Source organism: Pseudorasbora parva, chromosome 3 (assembly GCF_024679245.1).
Source record: "Pseudorasbora parva isolate DD20220531a chromosome 3, ASM2467924v1, whole genome shotgun sequence".
NCBI classification, from domain to species: Eukaryota; Metazoa; Chordata; class Actinopteri; order Cypriniformes; family Gobionidae; genus Pseudorasbora; species Pseudorasbora parva.
In genome coordinates this window covers 62,466,161-62,481,843 of record NC_090174.1, presented here as the reverse complement: position 1 = coordinate 62,481,843, position 15,683 = coordinate 62,466,161, and the positions used below count along the sequence as shown (strand labels likewise).

General features: G+C 37.7%; 2 protein-coding genes across 26 annotated transcripts in view; one reads left to right on the top strand and one right to left on the bottom strand.

The window, feature by feature from the left end:
* Positions 1-7,991, top strand: part of dnm1a (dynamin 1a) — a 144,674-nt gene extending 136,683 nt beyond the window's left edge. For 3 of the 12 annotated variants that reach the window (XR_010904458.1, XR_010904457.1, XR_010904459.1), the window contains 3 exons: positions 828-864; positions 5,155-5,202; positions 7,693-7,991. Coding sequence is in view for 5 of the 12 variants with exons in the window: in XM_067439751.1 (XP_067295852.1) it covers positions 4,224-4,290 (67 nt within the window). In the remaining 7 variants the exon portion in view is untranslated. The other 9 variants (XM_067439751.1, XM_067439750.1, XM_067439755.1 and 6 more) reach the window with 5 other exon arrangements.
* A 4,270-nt stretch (positions 7,992-12,261) lies between these two features.
* golga2 (golgin A2) overlaps positions 12,262-15,683 on the bottom strand; it is a 71,367-nt gene continuing 67,945 nt past the window's right edge. For all 14 annotated transcript variants that reach the window (XM_067439735.1, XM_067439736.1, XM_067439742.1 and 11 more), the window contains one exon: positions 12,262-14,581. In XM_067439735.1, coding sequence (XP_067295836.1) covers positions 14,307-14,581 — 275 coding nt within the window. In that variant the 3' untranslated portion in view covers positions 12,262-14,306. The remainder of the gene's footprint in view (positions 14,582-15,683) is intronic.

The window sequence follows — 15,683 nt, the reverse complement described above, 5'->3', positions numbered from 1 at the left end:
CAAGGGTCTTGGACCACTCGGATGAAAAAATAAAGCAAAAAAACAATGGGTCAAAATGACCCGTGGGAAGGATGAGGTTAAACAAAGAAAATTCTTACCATTCCCAAACTTTTGAGTAGTAGTTTATATGCAAGTGGATGACAGAAATACATCTTGTACGTGTTTTGAATCTTTTCTAAAATGGTTGTTTGTTTAAAATGATGGTTCCTCGAAACATCAGGCATTTTAATGCTTTAACGTGTATATCACCCAGCACTAACAGTCAGCATCTCATCTATGAATGTGTCACTGAATGGACGTCTCGATCACAGCTCACACACTGCGCAGACGCTTCACTAACCGGAAGGTCACAAGGGATGGTTCTGTTCTCTCTCTTCTGTTTGTTTTTCTTTATGTCCATTGCTGAAGTTTGTCCTCTGTTGCGTGTGATTTAAATCGTTCTAACACAAACGCTTGCTTCCTGACAGCAACACACACACACGCACCTTTCATTCAGACCCTAATTAAACACTACAAGTAATGCTGAAGTCCCTAATAAATGATGTGCACGCTGAACTGCAAAACCTCTGACCGAGAGCTTCTCTAAAATGCAAACATCCATGCATTTTCTGATGCATTTATATTCATAATTGGCAAGCGAACGAGCTCAGCGCGGAGGTTTTGGACTGTCAGTTTTTGGTTAGCTTGGATTGGAGATGTCTTCATGTTTCTGTGTCTCCTCCATGTTAACTGTGTGTGTGTGGTGTGTGTGTCTTGCACATCCTTCTCTTCCTCCTCCCCGTCGCTCTGGCTCAATCCCTACTGCTGATATTGATTATTTTTCACAGAATTACAATCAGTGACCAATGAGGACTAACGCTTCTGGTACGTCTGTGGTTTTCTCGCCATTCCCCATCCCTCCTGCATGGCCGACTGTCTCTGAGACCCTTCAACACACATACAACAACAAACACGCACTCAAAAATAACTCGCTAATAAGCACTGCTACTAACGAAGCATTCAGACAGTCAGAGTTTGTGATCGACAATCGTTAGGATTTGCAAAAATCTTCTTAAGAAGGTTTATGAATCATAGCACATCTGTGCTTTTTCAAATATTCTCCCTCACCCAGTGTGTAATGTAAAAGACCTGCAAAGTGGAAACGCTGAAAGTCCACGACAAACAAAGCTATACGGCATTTCAGAATGTTTGTAAACAATCGGCACCAGGATACTTCCTGGGTGGCAGAACGCGAGCGGCTTCTGCTGACCAACTGAAGAGATCCAGCCGACTACTGTAAACAGTTACAGAGTTAACAACATTGTTGTTGATTAAAGTTGAAACTATGATGAAAACGTGTTTTGTGTGGGGTTGCGCCATCAGATATACAGCAAAAGGTGTAGGATTGTATCGATTTCATTCAGAAAGAAGTAAATATATCCAGCAAAACCTGTGGATGAGGAGGCTAAAGCGAGTGGACGTCGTCAAAAGTGGTGCTACAGAGAAGTCTTCAGACACCGGTCCATCTACAAAATCATAGAGAATAATTATCTTCAGCTGGGGAAATTCAAGACTAATATTAGTAAACTTTAGATCTCTTTTAAAGATCATTGCCAGTCACTCCCTGAAGTAAAAGTACAAGGAAGAGACCGAACTTCTAGAGTCATCGAATGTCAATAGAAAAAGCAAAACATAGTTGTCGGCTGATGGATGATTGATGCGTGTACCACACTGGCTTCATCATCACCGCGAGTTTAGTTTGAGTGAACGCCTAACGTTAGCGGAGTAGCGCTAGTCTACAGCACGCTATCCTTTAGATCCATAAGAAGCTCACGTCTGTGCCATCTGATCCGACCCCGACCGAGCAACAGAAAACCATCATAGCCGTTTGAGTTAGATAACAGGGAATAGACCATCTACGATAGCCTAACATATAGTAAGTCAAACAGCAACAGTCACTAAAATAACTACTCAATGGTAGGCTGAGGCTTAAAAATTATGGTATTAGACTAGCGCTACATCTGCTGGAGCAAGGTTAGGCATTTCATGTATCGCTATCTCCTGAATTAGTTAATCAGTCCCTCAATAATCATGTTAACTATGTCTGAATCCCAAATAATTTACTAGTGTTGCCATAGGAACGCTTCGGCTTTTGCCACCCGGAAGAACGTTTATTACTGTTGTGATGTCATGGTGAATTGTCCGATTGTCTCCTAAAGAAAGAATCAATTCTGAAACGAATCGTCCGCAATTCCAGTCTCCTGTACAACTAATTTGCATAATGCCAGCCCATTGGCTAGCGGTGAACAGCGTCTCTTTGCTCCACCCTCAAATACTGTAGTTTTTTTCTGAGACCGGAAGAGTTTGGTTTGTGTTGTTCATTTCGAGACGCTGTTTTCCACGCTGTGTATCCACTTTGATGCACTTCTAAAGAATGAGCACTCGTGCTGGAATCGAAAAAACGAACAAAAAAAAAAAACACCAGTGTCGTTGCTGCTCGTATCCCTGAGGAAGAGCTGAAATCTAGATATTAGGGCTGTAATCAACCAAAGAAAATCTTGGTCGACTGAAGTCCTGAAATTTTCGACTAAAAATTACGTTAGGAAAAAAACTTTCAATTAATTAGCGGAGCACTTGGCGCATGGTAGCCTCGTTGTCTGCCTAAATTAATTATAAGCAAGGCTCGACATTAACGCTTGTCCGGGATTTATTGAAGGGGAAGTGAAAGTGAATTTTACTTGTTTGACGGACAAGCTGATTAATAAGACAATAACAAAATATCTAGCGAATCACCAAAATGAAAAAATGATTGTGCATTCATTAGTGTAAGTGGCGATCGATAGGGGATAATATATTCAGAAGATGTGTAATAGCGCCCCCTAGCGTCTAACAGTGAAAACACGGAAAATTACGTTTATGCCCTATTTTTTTATAAATAACGGAAAATTCTGTGTTTGGCGGGGAAAGAGTTATATAGACAGGAGCAGATGAGCCTCTCGAACTCTTTAGAGACTGTCTTGCGAATAAAAACATGCTAGCGTTTTTTTGCAGATGTACACGTCTTCCTCTCGGTGAAGGACAGACGGACAGAATCTCTGAGACGCTGCCCAATCCCTCAGGATACGAGATGTCAGACCAAACTTTTAGGATCTACCGTCCCAATAGCCAATCAAATCCTTCCCCAGCTTTGACTTGTTTGCATCTCGTCTGCTGATTGGTGATTTCCGGCCTCAGATTCTGTAATGTGCAAACCATCTGAATGTGTGCATTTTATTTTCAGTTTTATTGTGTTCAATCAAAGATCTGAAAAGCCTTTCCTTCTGCACTTCTTGTATTTTGATTTTACCGTCATTATTTATGATCCCTTTCCCCGCTCAAGCAACCACTCAAACGCTACACGTGACCTTTAGGGTGAAACTGGACAGCGGGGTCAAAGGTCGAGTGTTGTTTGTCTCTTCACGGCATCTCATTATGTCATGGCGTGATCGCTGAATGATGTTTTAAAACTGACTAAGGATGAATCTATATTTCGTATAAAAGCCTGCCTGAAAATAATAAATGAAGTTATAAAGAATGCATATATCATTGATTAAAATGAAGACCATGTTTGTTTATGATAAGTGGTTTTATTTCATTTTAAGATAAATAAAGACGTTATATGTCAGAGCAGTTAAATTGTGTTTGTATTGCACGTTTAAAACTTAATATAATTCATATTAACAGGTTAATATAAATAATAATAATAATAGTTATATCAGTGTTCATTTTGATGTAGTCTTTTGTCTATAATACAATTTAGTTTTAATCATATTTAGTCGCCTGAATTGTTTAGCCTAAATATAAGATTTAAAAAATTGAAATCTAATGGGTTAAGTTAAATTGAAATTCATCATTGAAGCATTTCTCTAGAATGTCCAAACTCTTCATATACTACTGGAGAAAACAAAATTATTATTTAATTTAATTTAATTTAATGTAATTTCCTTATTTGTTTCATGTCAAAAATAACATTTAGCTTTTTTTTTTTAAACCCATGAAATTAAATATCATAAATGATGAAGCTTCCAGTAATTTATTGTATTATACTATTACAAAAAAAAAAAAAAAAAAAAAAAAAAAACTTTCTTATGCAAACAAATTTAAATTTTGACTGTCACCGACTGAATGTTTTTTCTCTGTGTGTGTGTGTGTGTGTGTGTGTGTGTGTGTTACTCATCCATCTTCTCTCTGTGTTCCCATGGCAGCCGACGACCCCCGGCATCACCTACTCGACCCAACCGACCCACAGACTCCTCCCTCTTAGACTATTAGCCCCTCCCACACCGTGACCGACAGCGAGGACAGACACGCCCACCCCACCAGAACTCCTCCCCTTCCTGTTCCTCATCATCATCATCACACACACTTACACACACAGTTCACTTGGACAGCACAACAACTCTACAACCCTCTGTCACAAGTTTAAGTTCACGGCCACGGATCTCAAACTCAAATGTGTGTGTCTAAATCCCATACAAAACAACGATAGACGTGAAACGACTATTAATTCTTTCAAATAAAATTGCATAAATTATTCTTAATCTAACCAACGAATTATAAGAAATTAAATTATGTTAAATCCACTGTTTTATGTAGAATTCTTCTATAGTCTATACAGTATTTAATGCAGTTACATTAGAAGTAACTGTAACTAAATTAAGTAATCCATTACTTTACTTTTTAAAGTGAAGAGTACTTACTGCGTTAGGCTGACAGATAATACCATATATAATATAAAAAAGGAAACTATTGGTATTTTTGGGTGGAAGTTTGAAAACTCGTTTACGAAAATATATATCTAGAACGCAATGTTCCATGAACGCAAACTCTTTGACAGATGGTTGAGGAGTTTATCCTAAAGATTGAGCTCGACATGAAATGTTTTGGGTTTGACAAATGCATTTCTCTCACTATATTTTATTTTCTGCCATCTTTACGCTTCTTTTGGTTTCCTGCCCGGTCAGCAGACGCTTGATTTCCCACTGAATATTATTATGGGATGCATTATCTCTCCAAAGTGTGTTCTGGAGTCTCATGATAACTGCATCTGCTGGAATGTGCTTGCGTGCGTTTGTATTTCTGTACATTACTTTTGGCTTTTTTTTGTTTTTGTGTCGTATGTGTGTCGGGCTGCAGTGGTCCCTGAGCTCACGGGCCAGAAGATGACACCCAACTCCCCGAAGGGTAATAAACTTCCCCATAATTCCACACAAGTCTTTTCCTGTTTGCTTCATGAGCTGAGAAAATTGTTTAGATTAATGTTAACGTTAAGTCACTAAGTTTTGCAACACTTTATAATAACTTGCATTAATATTAAAGGGATAGTTCACCTAAAAATGAGCCTGTGATGTTAATCTGCGGACCCCCAGGGCGTCCGAGATGTAGGTGTGTTTGTTTCTTCAGGAGAACACAAATGAAGATTTTTAACTCAACCGTTGCTCGTATAATGCATGTCAATGGGGTGTATTTCTATGAGAGTAAAAAACACACAGACATACGAATCCAGATTAAACCCTGTGGCTCGTGGAGACACACTGATGTCTTAAAACACGAAACGATCGCTTTCTGCCAGAAACACAACAGTATTTGTGTTCTTTTTTACTCATATCAGACGAATATCATCTAGTATTCCCAGGTCAAACTGGTGCGATCATAGATATATGTTTAAGTAGATTCCTCATTCGACCGATCTGCGCATGCACTAATGAGGTATCTATATCTATCTATGATCGGACTAGACTTTTGACCTTCTTCGGCGGAAGTAATGGCACCTGGGGGTAAGCAGATAAACATCACATTTTCATTTTTGGGTGAACGATCCCTTTAAGTCATCATTTCCATAGTAGTTAACATACATTTCAGTATAAAACATGACAATACGGTGGCCGTAAATTTGGACACTTAAGTCACATTTAAATGTCTGAATGTCATAACATTAGTGGTATACAGGACGTGGATCCAAATACAGGAAAAGAACAAGATAATCCAGACATGGGGAAAACAGAAAGTAAAACACACACACACACACACACACACACACACACACACACACACACACACACACACACACGCGCGCAGCAGGTGCCAGTGATTAGTTGCTATAGAGACAAACTACTAGAGTAACCATAGAGACAGAAAAATAACTAAACCAGGAATTGAAAACATGGAAACAATAACAAAACTACACTTAAAAAAATAAGAGTCTCAAACACCATGGGCTATTTATAAGGGAACAAAAGTCGAAACAATGTAAATGTAACGATATAAAGACACCTTTACAAATCCAGTGTTAAAATGTAATATAATTAAATATATTGTAAATAATTAAATATCTACTTGGATGTTTATATCAATTGTATTCATTAATTTATTTTCATGTTCCTGGGATTTATTTAGTTATGTATTTTGTGGTGTTTTTTTTTTCTTTTTCTAAGGAGGGCTTTCTTGGTTAACCAGACAATTAACTGAACAGTTTTCCATTATAGCCCACACCTGTGCTGGTAATTAAAGCTAAAACTAAATTATGAAAGTTACGATATTGCCCGCTATTAAATGCTGTACATCTCTTACAAGTACAAGAAAAGTGTCAAGGCTACTATAATCATTGAACACTTTGTTAATAGTGATGTTATTTACTGCACGTCGGCAGAGAATAAATCTTAAAATCTTACCTGTCGTCGGTACAACTGGGATGCTGAAGCTCCAACATTTCTCCTCATTATTTGACAGTAAACCAAGTCTTCAGTTTAAAACACATTTTGTGTCTGACAAAAATTTCAGTCAGAAGTCTTATTTTCACCATAAAAGTAAAACAAACGTCCTCTGAGGGGATTTTAACAGAACCGTTTGGCGCCATTTTCCTATTTGAATGAATAGTGCGGAGTGATCTGAGATGCGGGAAAGTAGTACCAGGTAAAGTGGTTTAACGGAACAGCTAGTATATATTGATTACAACACATTTATCAATATGTAGTGTTGTTGTAGGTTACAGTTAAAAATGTAATGGAACAATAATAAAAAAACAACTGATGAGAGCTGATTATTAAGGCGCTGAATTCCGTGAATGAATTAAGTATTCCAGAAAACCGTGTATTTTAATTACAAAATTATTGCATTTTAGACAAAAAAGGATAAGTTTGTATGACGTGAAATTCTAAAAAAATAAATAAAAATAACAGTTCTAGCTTTGAACATGAAGACAGTGTAGATCCTGCTAATCGTTAATTGGAAGAAAACAGTGTAAAAATGTAGTAAATTAAGTAATAAAAAAACCCAAAACTATTTCAAACAAATAATACATTAATAATTTGATGTATTTATTTAATAATGAAAAATACCATTTCTATAGAATATTTAATAATACAACATTTTGGTCATGCGACCATATAAATATGCGTTTGCTTGATTTTTGAATGACATTTTGACATTTTTAAGAGTGACTTTAGTGAACAAATACTTTGTGTGGCCAGTACATTTCAATAGAAATGAATAATCTGTAAACAATTGTGCAATATTCATAGTTTAGAGGTATATATTGTGAACAGTACACTTCTATACAGTAAAGAGGAACATGGGGTTTGTCTTCTCTGCGTGTGGACTCTGAGGACATTTTTTAGGGTTCTTTTGTCTCAATTCTAACAGTTTTTTCCCTTTTTTTCTGCTTTCATGGCTCAGCTGGTCAAACAAGAGCAGCCCCGACGGCCCCTCTCTCTCCACGTGACCCTTAGCACCCTCTTCTTTCCTGCTTTCTTCTTCTTGGTTTTCCCCACACATTGATTAAAACTACCCCAAACCCACCAGCACAGCCATGAAGACGAGCAAAAACAACAAGACAAGATGTTTCCTGCGCCCTCGTCTGGTTGAGCGTCTGAGAAACGAGTTGGTTAAATCTTCTAGAAACTCCTCAAGAAGGCAGCCTTTCCTGGAACAAATCATTCAATTGACTTCCTCATGTAGAATTCAAAAGCCATTTATTCCCACACTGCAAAGAAATCAGTATTTTTGTCTCATTTTCAAGATGTTTAGTTAGCAGAAAAACCAGACAAAAGCACTAATTAAAGCATTAGTTCACTTCAAAATGAACATTTCCTGATCGTTTCATCACCCCAATGCCATCAAAAATGTTCATGTATTTCTTTCTTCAGTCGAAAATAAATTTTAGTTTTTTGAGGAAAACATTCCAGGGTTTTCCTCCACATAATGGACTTCAATGGGAACCAACGGTTGAAGGTCCAAATCAATGCAGTTTCAGAGGAAGAGCTTCAGAGACTCTGATGATCCCAGAGGAATAGAGTCTGATCCAGAAAAACCATCGGACATTTACTAAACAAATAAGCATTTATATACTTTTTAACCTAAATTGCACATCTTCCGCTGCTCTTCGACGGCCACAGATTGCGTAATCACATTGAAAAGGTCACGTGATGTAGGCGGAAGTACCGCCCCTGAGTTTACAAATCGCTCCTGTGAAGACTAATAAAAACATCCTTTAACAAAAAAAGGTTAAACAACGACGTCGGATGATTTTGAAGTTGAAGATGGAGTTGTTTTTTAAAGGGCTTTTGTATGAATCATCGCACATTCGCTTGGACGTCACGTGACCTTTCCGGCGTGATTACATAAGAGCAAGAGGAGCATTTTAGGTTAAAAAGTATATAAATGTTTATTTGTTTAGTAGATGTGAGATGGTTTGTCTGGATCAGACTCTATTCCTCTGGGATCATCAGAGTCTCTGAAGCTCTTCCTCTGAAACTGCATTGATTTGGACCTTCAACCGTTGGTTCCCATTGATGTCCATTATGTGGAGAAAAATCCTGGAATGTTTTCCTCAAAAAACTAAAAAATATTTTCGACTGACTAAAGAAAGACATGAACATCTTGGATGAGATGGTGGTGAGGAAATGATCAGGAAATGTTCAATTTTTAATCGTTTTTTTGTTGTGATGGCGTAAGGCTTTCCGGTACGAGGAGGACGAGTGTTCACCCTTCATGATCGTGCACAGAAATCATTCCTTCACTTAGTGAAATCTGAACATTTAGTGGGGCTGGATTCAATTTGAGAGTGCAATATAATCGGCGGCGGCCGTATCTACATGCATGTCATTAAAAACATCCCGGACATCACCATAGTGTCAGCCGAGACCGTGCTGATGTCTGGGTTAATAGTGCAGTTTTAGGGTGAACAGATGTTCTTGTGTGTTTGAATCATTTCATAAAGAAGTCAAGACTGTAATACTAAAGACTGTTGAGTGTCTCTATAAGGACCGATACCATCCGTCATGTCAGGAAGGTTTTCCACACACACTGTTTGGAATTGAATACTTGCTGTCCAGTGTATACTGCTTACTATTTTTAACAAATAGCATGTGAAAGTGCACTATTCAATGCTAAACAGTAATACGCAACAATGTGCGCATAGTGTACATATTATATACTGCAGAAATTACTAGCTCGAATTAATAACTAGCTCGAAAACACATCCACATATGATTTCAGGTGCTGTAAAATATTTTTTAGCAATTTTAAATCAACGTGACAGTTTCTCCTTGGCTAAAAAATTGATTTTGCTGAGATATTATACGGCATGAAAAACATTTTTTTCCTGTGTGTGGCCCAAACTGGTTGTGCATTGAAATTATGCACAAGTCTGATTTTCCTGTCTGTACTTCAGTGTTCATTATGAAAGCAAAAATCACTGCTGGTCTATGCATAGAAATCATTATTAGTTTGTTTGGTTGAACATATGAGCGCAACCTTCCACACCAGTGGACTGTATTTCGTAATTCTGTTGTATGTTGTAATAATAATTATTATAATAATGATGATGATGATGATAAAGATAAAAAGCCCCTGTTGCTGATAGTTGACGTTGTGTGGCATGACCAGACCGTCTGTGCCGTTTCTGTCCAAACCTTCCCCGAATCCACTCCGAGTCTTAGTAAAACCCACTAATGAGAAAAGATTTACTGTTATTTAAGAGTTCAAATGTCTGTCATGGGCATACTGTATCTTGAGTGTGTCGCGTATCTTTGTGGTGCATTTATGCAAATTGTGACTAGTGTAGTCCACATGTATGATTATTGAATATTCAATTATTATGGATAAGTGATTTATTTACATTAAGCTTATGATTATGTGCAAAGTGTGAGTCTAGAGGAATAAACCGGGCCTCTTTCTGCGTTTGGACAGAAAGCTGTAACAATACTGAGTGTGTAACGTGTGAACGAATGAATGGATGAGTGAGTGTGTGTAACGTATCCTCTGCTCAGACCAGTTAGTCATCATTAAAGTTCAGTGTACCAAAACCTTGCTTTTGTGCTGTTTTTCTTGTCTTCAAATGGTCCAAACTCTTAAAATATGTTTTGGCATATCGAGTTGAATATGATATGACATGCCGTCCCATTTTGGCCAAAGAATACTTTGGTAAATCATAATTATGGTCAAAATGCTGAGATTAAAAAGGCATAATGACGAAGTTGATAGAGATCTTAAAATGTGACTGTCATAAATAAGAGACTAAAAGTCAAAATGAAGGCATAATTATGACCCCCCAAAAACGTCATTTACCAAACCACCACTGAATGTGGAAGAACAATTTTTAAAGAATGTAACCATTTTGATCAACTGAGTAGCCGCCACTGGGCTCCACCTTGCTATGAAAAATATAAGCATATTTCTTTTAAAACTACTGCCTTGATCAACACAAATTGTTGCATTTGAAAGCTTAGAGTCTGAACTTCACAATCCATGAAGCGAGTTTGAGTATATCCTAGAAGTGCTTATTTGCTGATAAATAACATCTTTGGAAAGGTCAGAGTCTCAAGGTTCCCTATTTGACGACTGTTTTGTGATGGAAGTGATATTTGGACAGAAATTTACAGGAAAATGCATTTAAAAAAAAACACAAAAAACAAAACAATCAATGGAATGTGGATGACACCTGGTGGCGGTTTTTGGTACTGCAGCAAAACAAAATCTCATGGAAACTTCAATTTTTGTGATAACTTCAAATTTGGAACACAACTTGGTTAGATTTGATTTTATAGTACATTTTTTTTTGTAAAATATATATTCTATTTAAAAATATATAGTACAGTCATTTTCATTTACAGTTAATTTAAACTTTCATAACTTTTTCATACTTTCATATTTTGAATCGCTTGTTAAATCGCAATTGTTTTCTTTAAAAAAAAAAGACCAAACTGAGGTTTATATTCCAATGCATTCTTGAATTGCAGCCATTTAAGTTTGGATAGGACATTTATATGTCTATTCTCAAAGGGGGGGGGGTTAACAGTTAGATTAATCTAAAAATCTGTTTAGATTAACAGTTAATTAATCTAAAAATCATATTAAAATCACAAATAGTGCCTTGTCAGAATATGAGTCTGTGCTCCATTGGGCTGTGATTGTGGGATTTTTCAACCCAACCAGGAAAGAAAATGCCTCTGCACTCAACTGGATAGACCTACAACCAATCAGAGCAGCGACACGATCATCATCTGAGAGAAATATATTAATGAATAATGAACATTATTAATAATCAATACTGATAAGTTCTCCGTTTACTTAAAAACTTCAACCCAAGCGCTCTTTGGTGACGTGGATGCTAACGTTACTCTTGTTCATCTGTCAATCACCGTATAAAGCCGCCCTCGCAATCTGATTGGTCTAGACAGCTCCGGTTCGAGCATAGTTGATCCACAACGGATCAAGTCCAGACCGAACTTCCAGACCCTGGACTGCGGGTTAATTTCGGCTGTCATCCAGACTTCACTGCAAAAAATGCTTTTCTTACTCAGTATTTTTGTCTTGTTTCTAGTCCACACATCTAAAAATTCTTAAAACAAGAAGTATTTACTGGACAAGCAACTGTAATTGTCTTGCTTTAGGCAAAAATAGCTCAAAATGAAGAGAGTTTTTGCTTAAAATAAGATAACTAATCTACCAATTGGGTAACTAAAAAACAATCTTAATTCAAACAGAAAACAAAATGATTTCTCACCCCACTGGCAGATTATTTATCTTATTTTAAGCAAAACTCTCTTCATTTTGAGCTATTTTTGCCCAAAACAAGACAGTAATTTTTATTTGTCTAGTAAATGTTTCTTAATGTAAGAATTTATAGATATTTTGACAAGAAACGAGACAAAAATAACAAGAAAAGCATTTTTTGCAGTGTAAAAGTCTTAAAAAGAGTGTGAAATCAAATTTAATTCCCAAATCATTAACGTCAGACACAGGTTTAGTTTTTCTCAATCAAGGTTTATTTAGGAGGAAAATCACCACATCTCATTAATCCTTCATTGTGTTCCATCAGTCGAAATTAAAACAGATTAGTGTGTAATCGATTATCCCAAATAAATAGATTTCTCCTTTAGTTCAGCCATAGTACGAAACCAAACATCCTTCCTTCCCACAAGGCAAACGCAAGCATCCTTCTCCCTCCATGAATATACAGTATGATACACAGTTACACTATTTACACATCTGTTACATCAACAAGCTCAGGGTGCGGCGTCTGCAAAACCATCGGAAAATATCTGATTAAAGCCCACGCCCTAAAATAATCACTGGAAAATATATTCATACACGAGGACGCAGATATAAATGCATAAGCTTGACGTTTACAGATGCGACTAATAAAAGTGCATTAGGGTCAAAAACCTTTCCAGTTATAACCGGCTCACATTAGGTGAATATAGATATGCAACACTTTCTATGAAGCCTGTGTGTAAATACAACGCATTCTAGTTGTGTTTTTGTAAATACCTGAAAGCTTGATATGCACATACTTCTAAAGAGCTTAAAGGGTTAGTTCAGCCTGTATTGTAAATTGTGTGATTAATTCCTCCTGTGGTTGGCCAGCCGTCAGTCCTCCGTTCATCTTCACACACAGATGAAGATATTAGTGTTGAAATCCGATGGCTCAGAAAGGCCTTCATTGACACCAATGTCATTTCCTCTCTCAAGACCCATAAAGGCACTAAAGACGTCGTTACAAAGCCCATCTCACTACAGCGGCTCTACAATCATTTTATGAAGAGGCCAGAATAGAGTTAGTGCGCAAAAAACACTAAATAACAACTTATATAGTGATGGCCGATTACAAAACAAAGCTTCGAACCGTTATGACTCAGTGAATCGATTCATGATTCGGATCACCAAAGTCAAGTGATTTGACACGCGAATCATGAATCGATTCACTGATTCAGTAAGCTCCAAAGTTTTACTATATAAGTCGTTATTTAGTTTTTTGCGCACTAACTCTATTCTGGCCTCTTCATCAATGATTGTAGAGCCGCTGTAGTGAGATGGGCTTTGTAACGACGTCTTTAGTGCCTTTATGGGTCTTGAGAGAGGAAATGACATTGGTGTCAATGAAGGCCTTTCTGAGCCATCGGATTTCAACACTAATATCTTCATCTGTGTGTGAAGATGAGCGGAGGTCTGACGGCTGGCCAACCACAGGAGGAATTAATCACACAATTTTTATTTTTGGGTGAACTAACCCTTTAATTTATTTAAAACAGGCATACGCATTACACTCTTTAAAGGTGTAGCCATGAAAGGAACGTAATAAACTGCATTGCTTCATAGAAAGTGTCGTCAAATCCATCTGACAAACACCCATAACGCTCTTGAAAGTCTCTGACGGTGGAGGACATTGTTTAGCGTTGATCACGTAAACGGAGGGACTATTACAAATCGTTTCTGTACACTTGCACTCATTGAATCATTCACTCAACATCGACGAACGCCATTTTGAACTCTCAGCCGACGGCGTCATGGAGTTCGCCGCAAACAATCTTCAACGTCACGCAGTCAGGAAAAAAATAACCAATGTGTTCGTGGGGAAAAAATTATAATTACATCTTTCAACAAACCCCAATGATGGCCAACGAAACATAACTTGCCGTCAGATTAGACGCCGCTGACTTTCCATTACGTTACCTTCTCGATACTCCGCCCAACATAACATGATTCTTTCAGAAACACTTCATCTTTAGTCCAGACCTGCTCTAATCATATCACGTAACGAGTTCAGTCTTACCGATATGAAACATGTCTGTCTATTGCACTATATTTAGTGAACTAATGGGACAGATCGATCAGGGTAAGAGCAGCGAGAACTGATATTCTTATGGATTAACTGGTTTACACACAAACCAAATAAAGAGCTTCGGAAGAATCAAATTTCTCTGTAGAAACCAGAGAAACAAACCCACGTGTCCATGTCGCCAAAATGATTCAGATTCGCCCCATCACACACACACACACACACACTTTTAGACAACCAGAATCTTGACCTCGTCGTGTTCATCCGGCCGGTAGAAGAACGGGATACAGGGATTTTCTCCCAAAAAAGGAGCAGGTCTGGCCTGAGGATTCTGGATCTCTTGTAAAAGCTGCATGATCTGACGGGCCGTGCCATCTTCTCTGGGCCTCAGGGACGGGTCCGGTGCAGATCCGGGCCTCTCCGAATTTTGGGAGCGAATTTCAGGATCTGTGCTGGACTGAGCCGATGAAGACGCATCCACCGCTGCGCTCATGTCCAGAACGGCTGTGGAAACAGGGAAGATTTTAGCCTAAAGGCCTTTGCACACTGAGTCCGACATTCGCATGCAACATTTTTGCACGTCAAAAAATAAATTCGACCTCACGTTATGTCAATCACGCTTGCACACTGTCTCCGAAACTTTCGTCCGCCAAAAAAAAAAACATGGAAAAGGATCGATTTCCTGTGTTTAGGCATCCGTAAACACTCATTTTGAGAGACGTTTTGACAACTCAGAGCCACCATACATATTACTGTATCAAAAATACTACAGATATTATTATATCACAGCTATAATTAGCACACTAAGTCCCTGTAAACTGCATGTGTGTATGCACGGATCCATACCTTAGACATATACTGCCAGTCTCTGTTCGGGATCAATTGATTCACGGAAATCTGTGGCTCCAGTATCGCTAGCAAAGCATCAAACTGAGCCACTGACACTAAAGTAAGCTTTGAATCGGTCAGGATAATCCAGCAGCTCATCTCTACGCGACCGCAGGAGTGGATGGACACAATAACTCCTCTTTCTTTGTCTCTTTTTAAGAAAGAGAAAGGACAAAAAAAATCATCCTCAATACTTGAAGACGTAATTTTGTATTGTTTTGCGTTTTTTTTCCCCGTAACGCATTCATTAATACGCATTGGACTCAGTGTGCAAGGTCTCTGTGCGTGACGAATTTTTCGGATCACGAATACACAAAAAAAAAACAACGCATGTGAAAATATCGGACTCAGTGTGCAAAGGCCTTTACACTGACACAGAACTCATGAGATTAAGTAAATATGCAAAAAATCTTTGTAGATTCAATTCGAGCTAGAATGACATCCTTGCAAAGATTCAAAGAATTTGAGATGCTTCATTTATGATTCAAGAACGAATACTTTTTTTAGTGACTTGCTAAAAAGAATTTGCATTTAAAGGGACAGTTGATCCTAAAATCAAAATTTAATCATTTATTATTTAATGAAGTCATGATAGAGCTGCTTTAAGACAATCTTAATCTATAAAGCGGTATAGAAATAAAGCTGATTTTGAGTAAACATTACGTGTGTAACGATATTACGCAATATAAAAATTTGACGATATGTATCGTTAATGGAA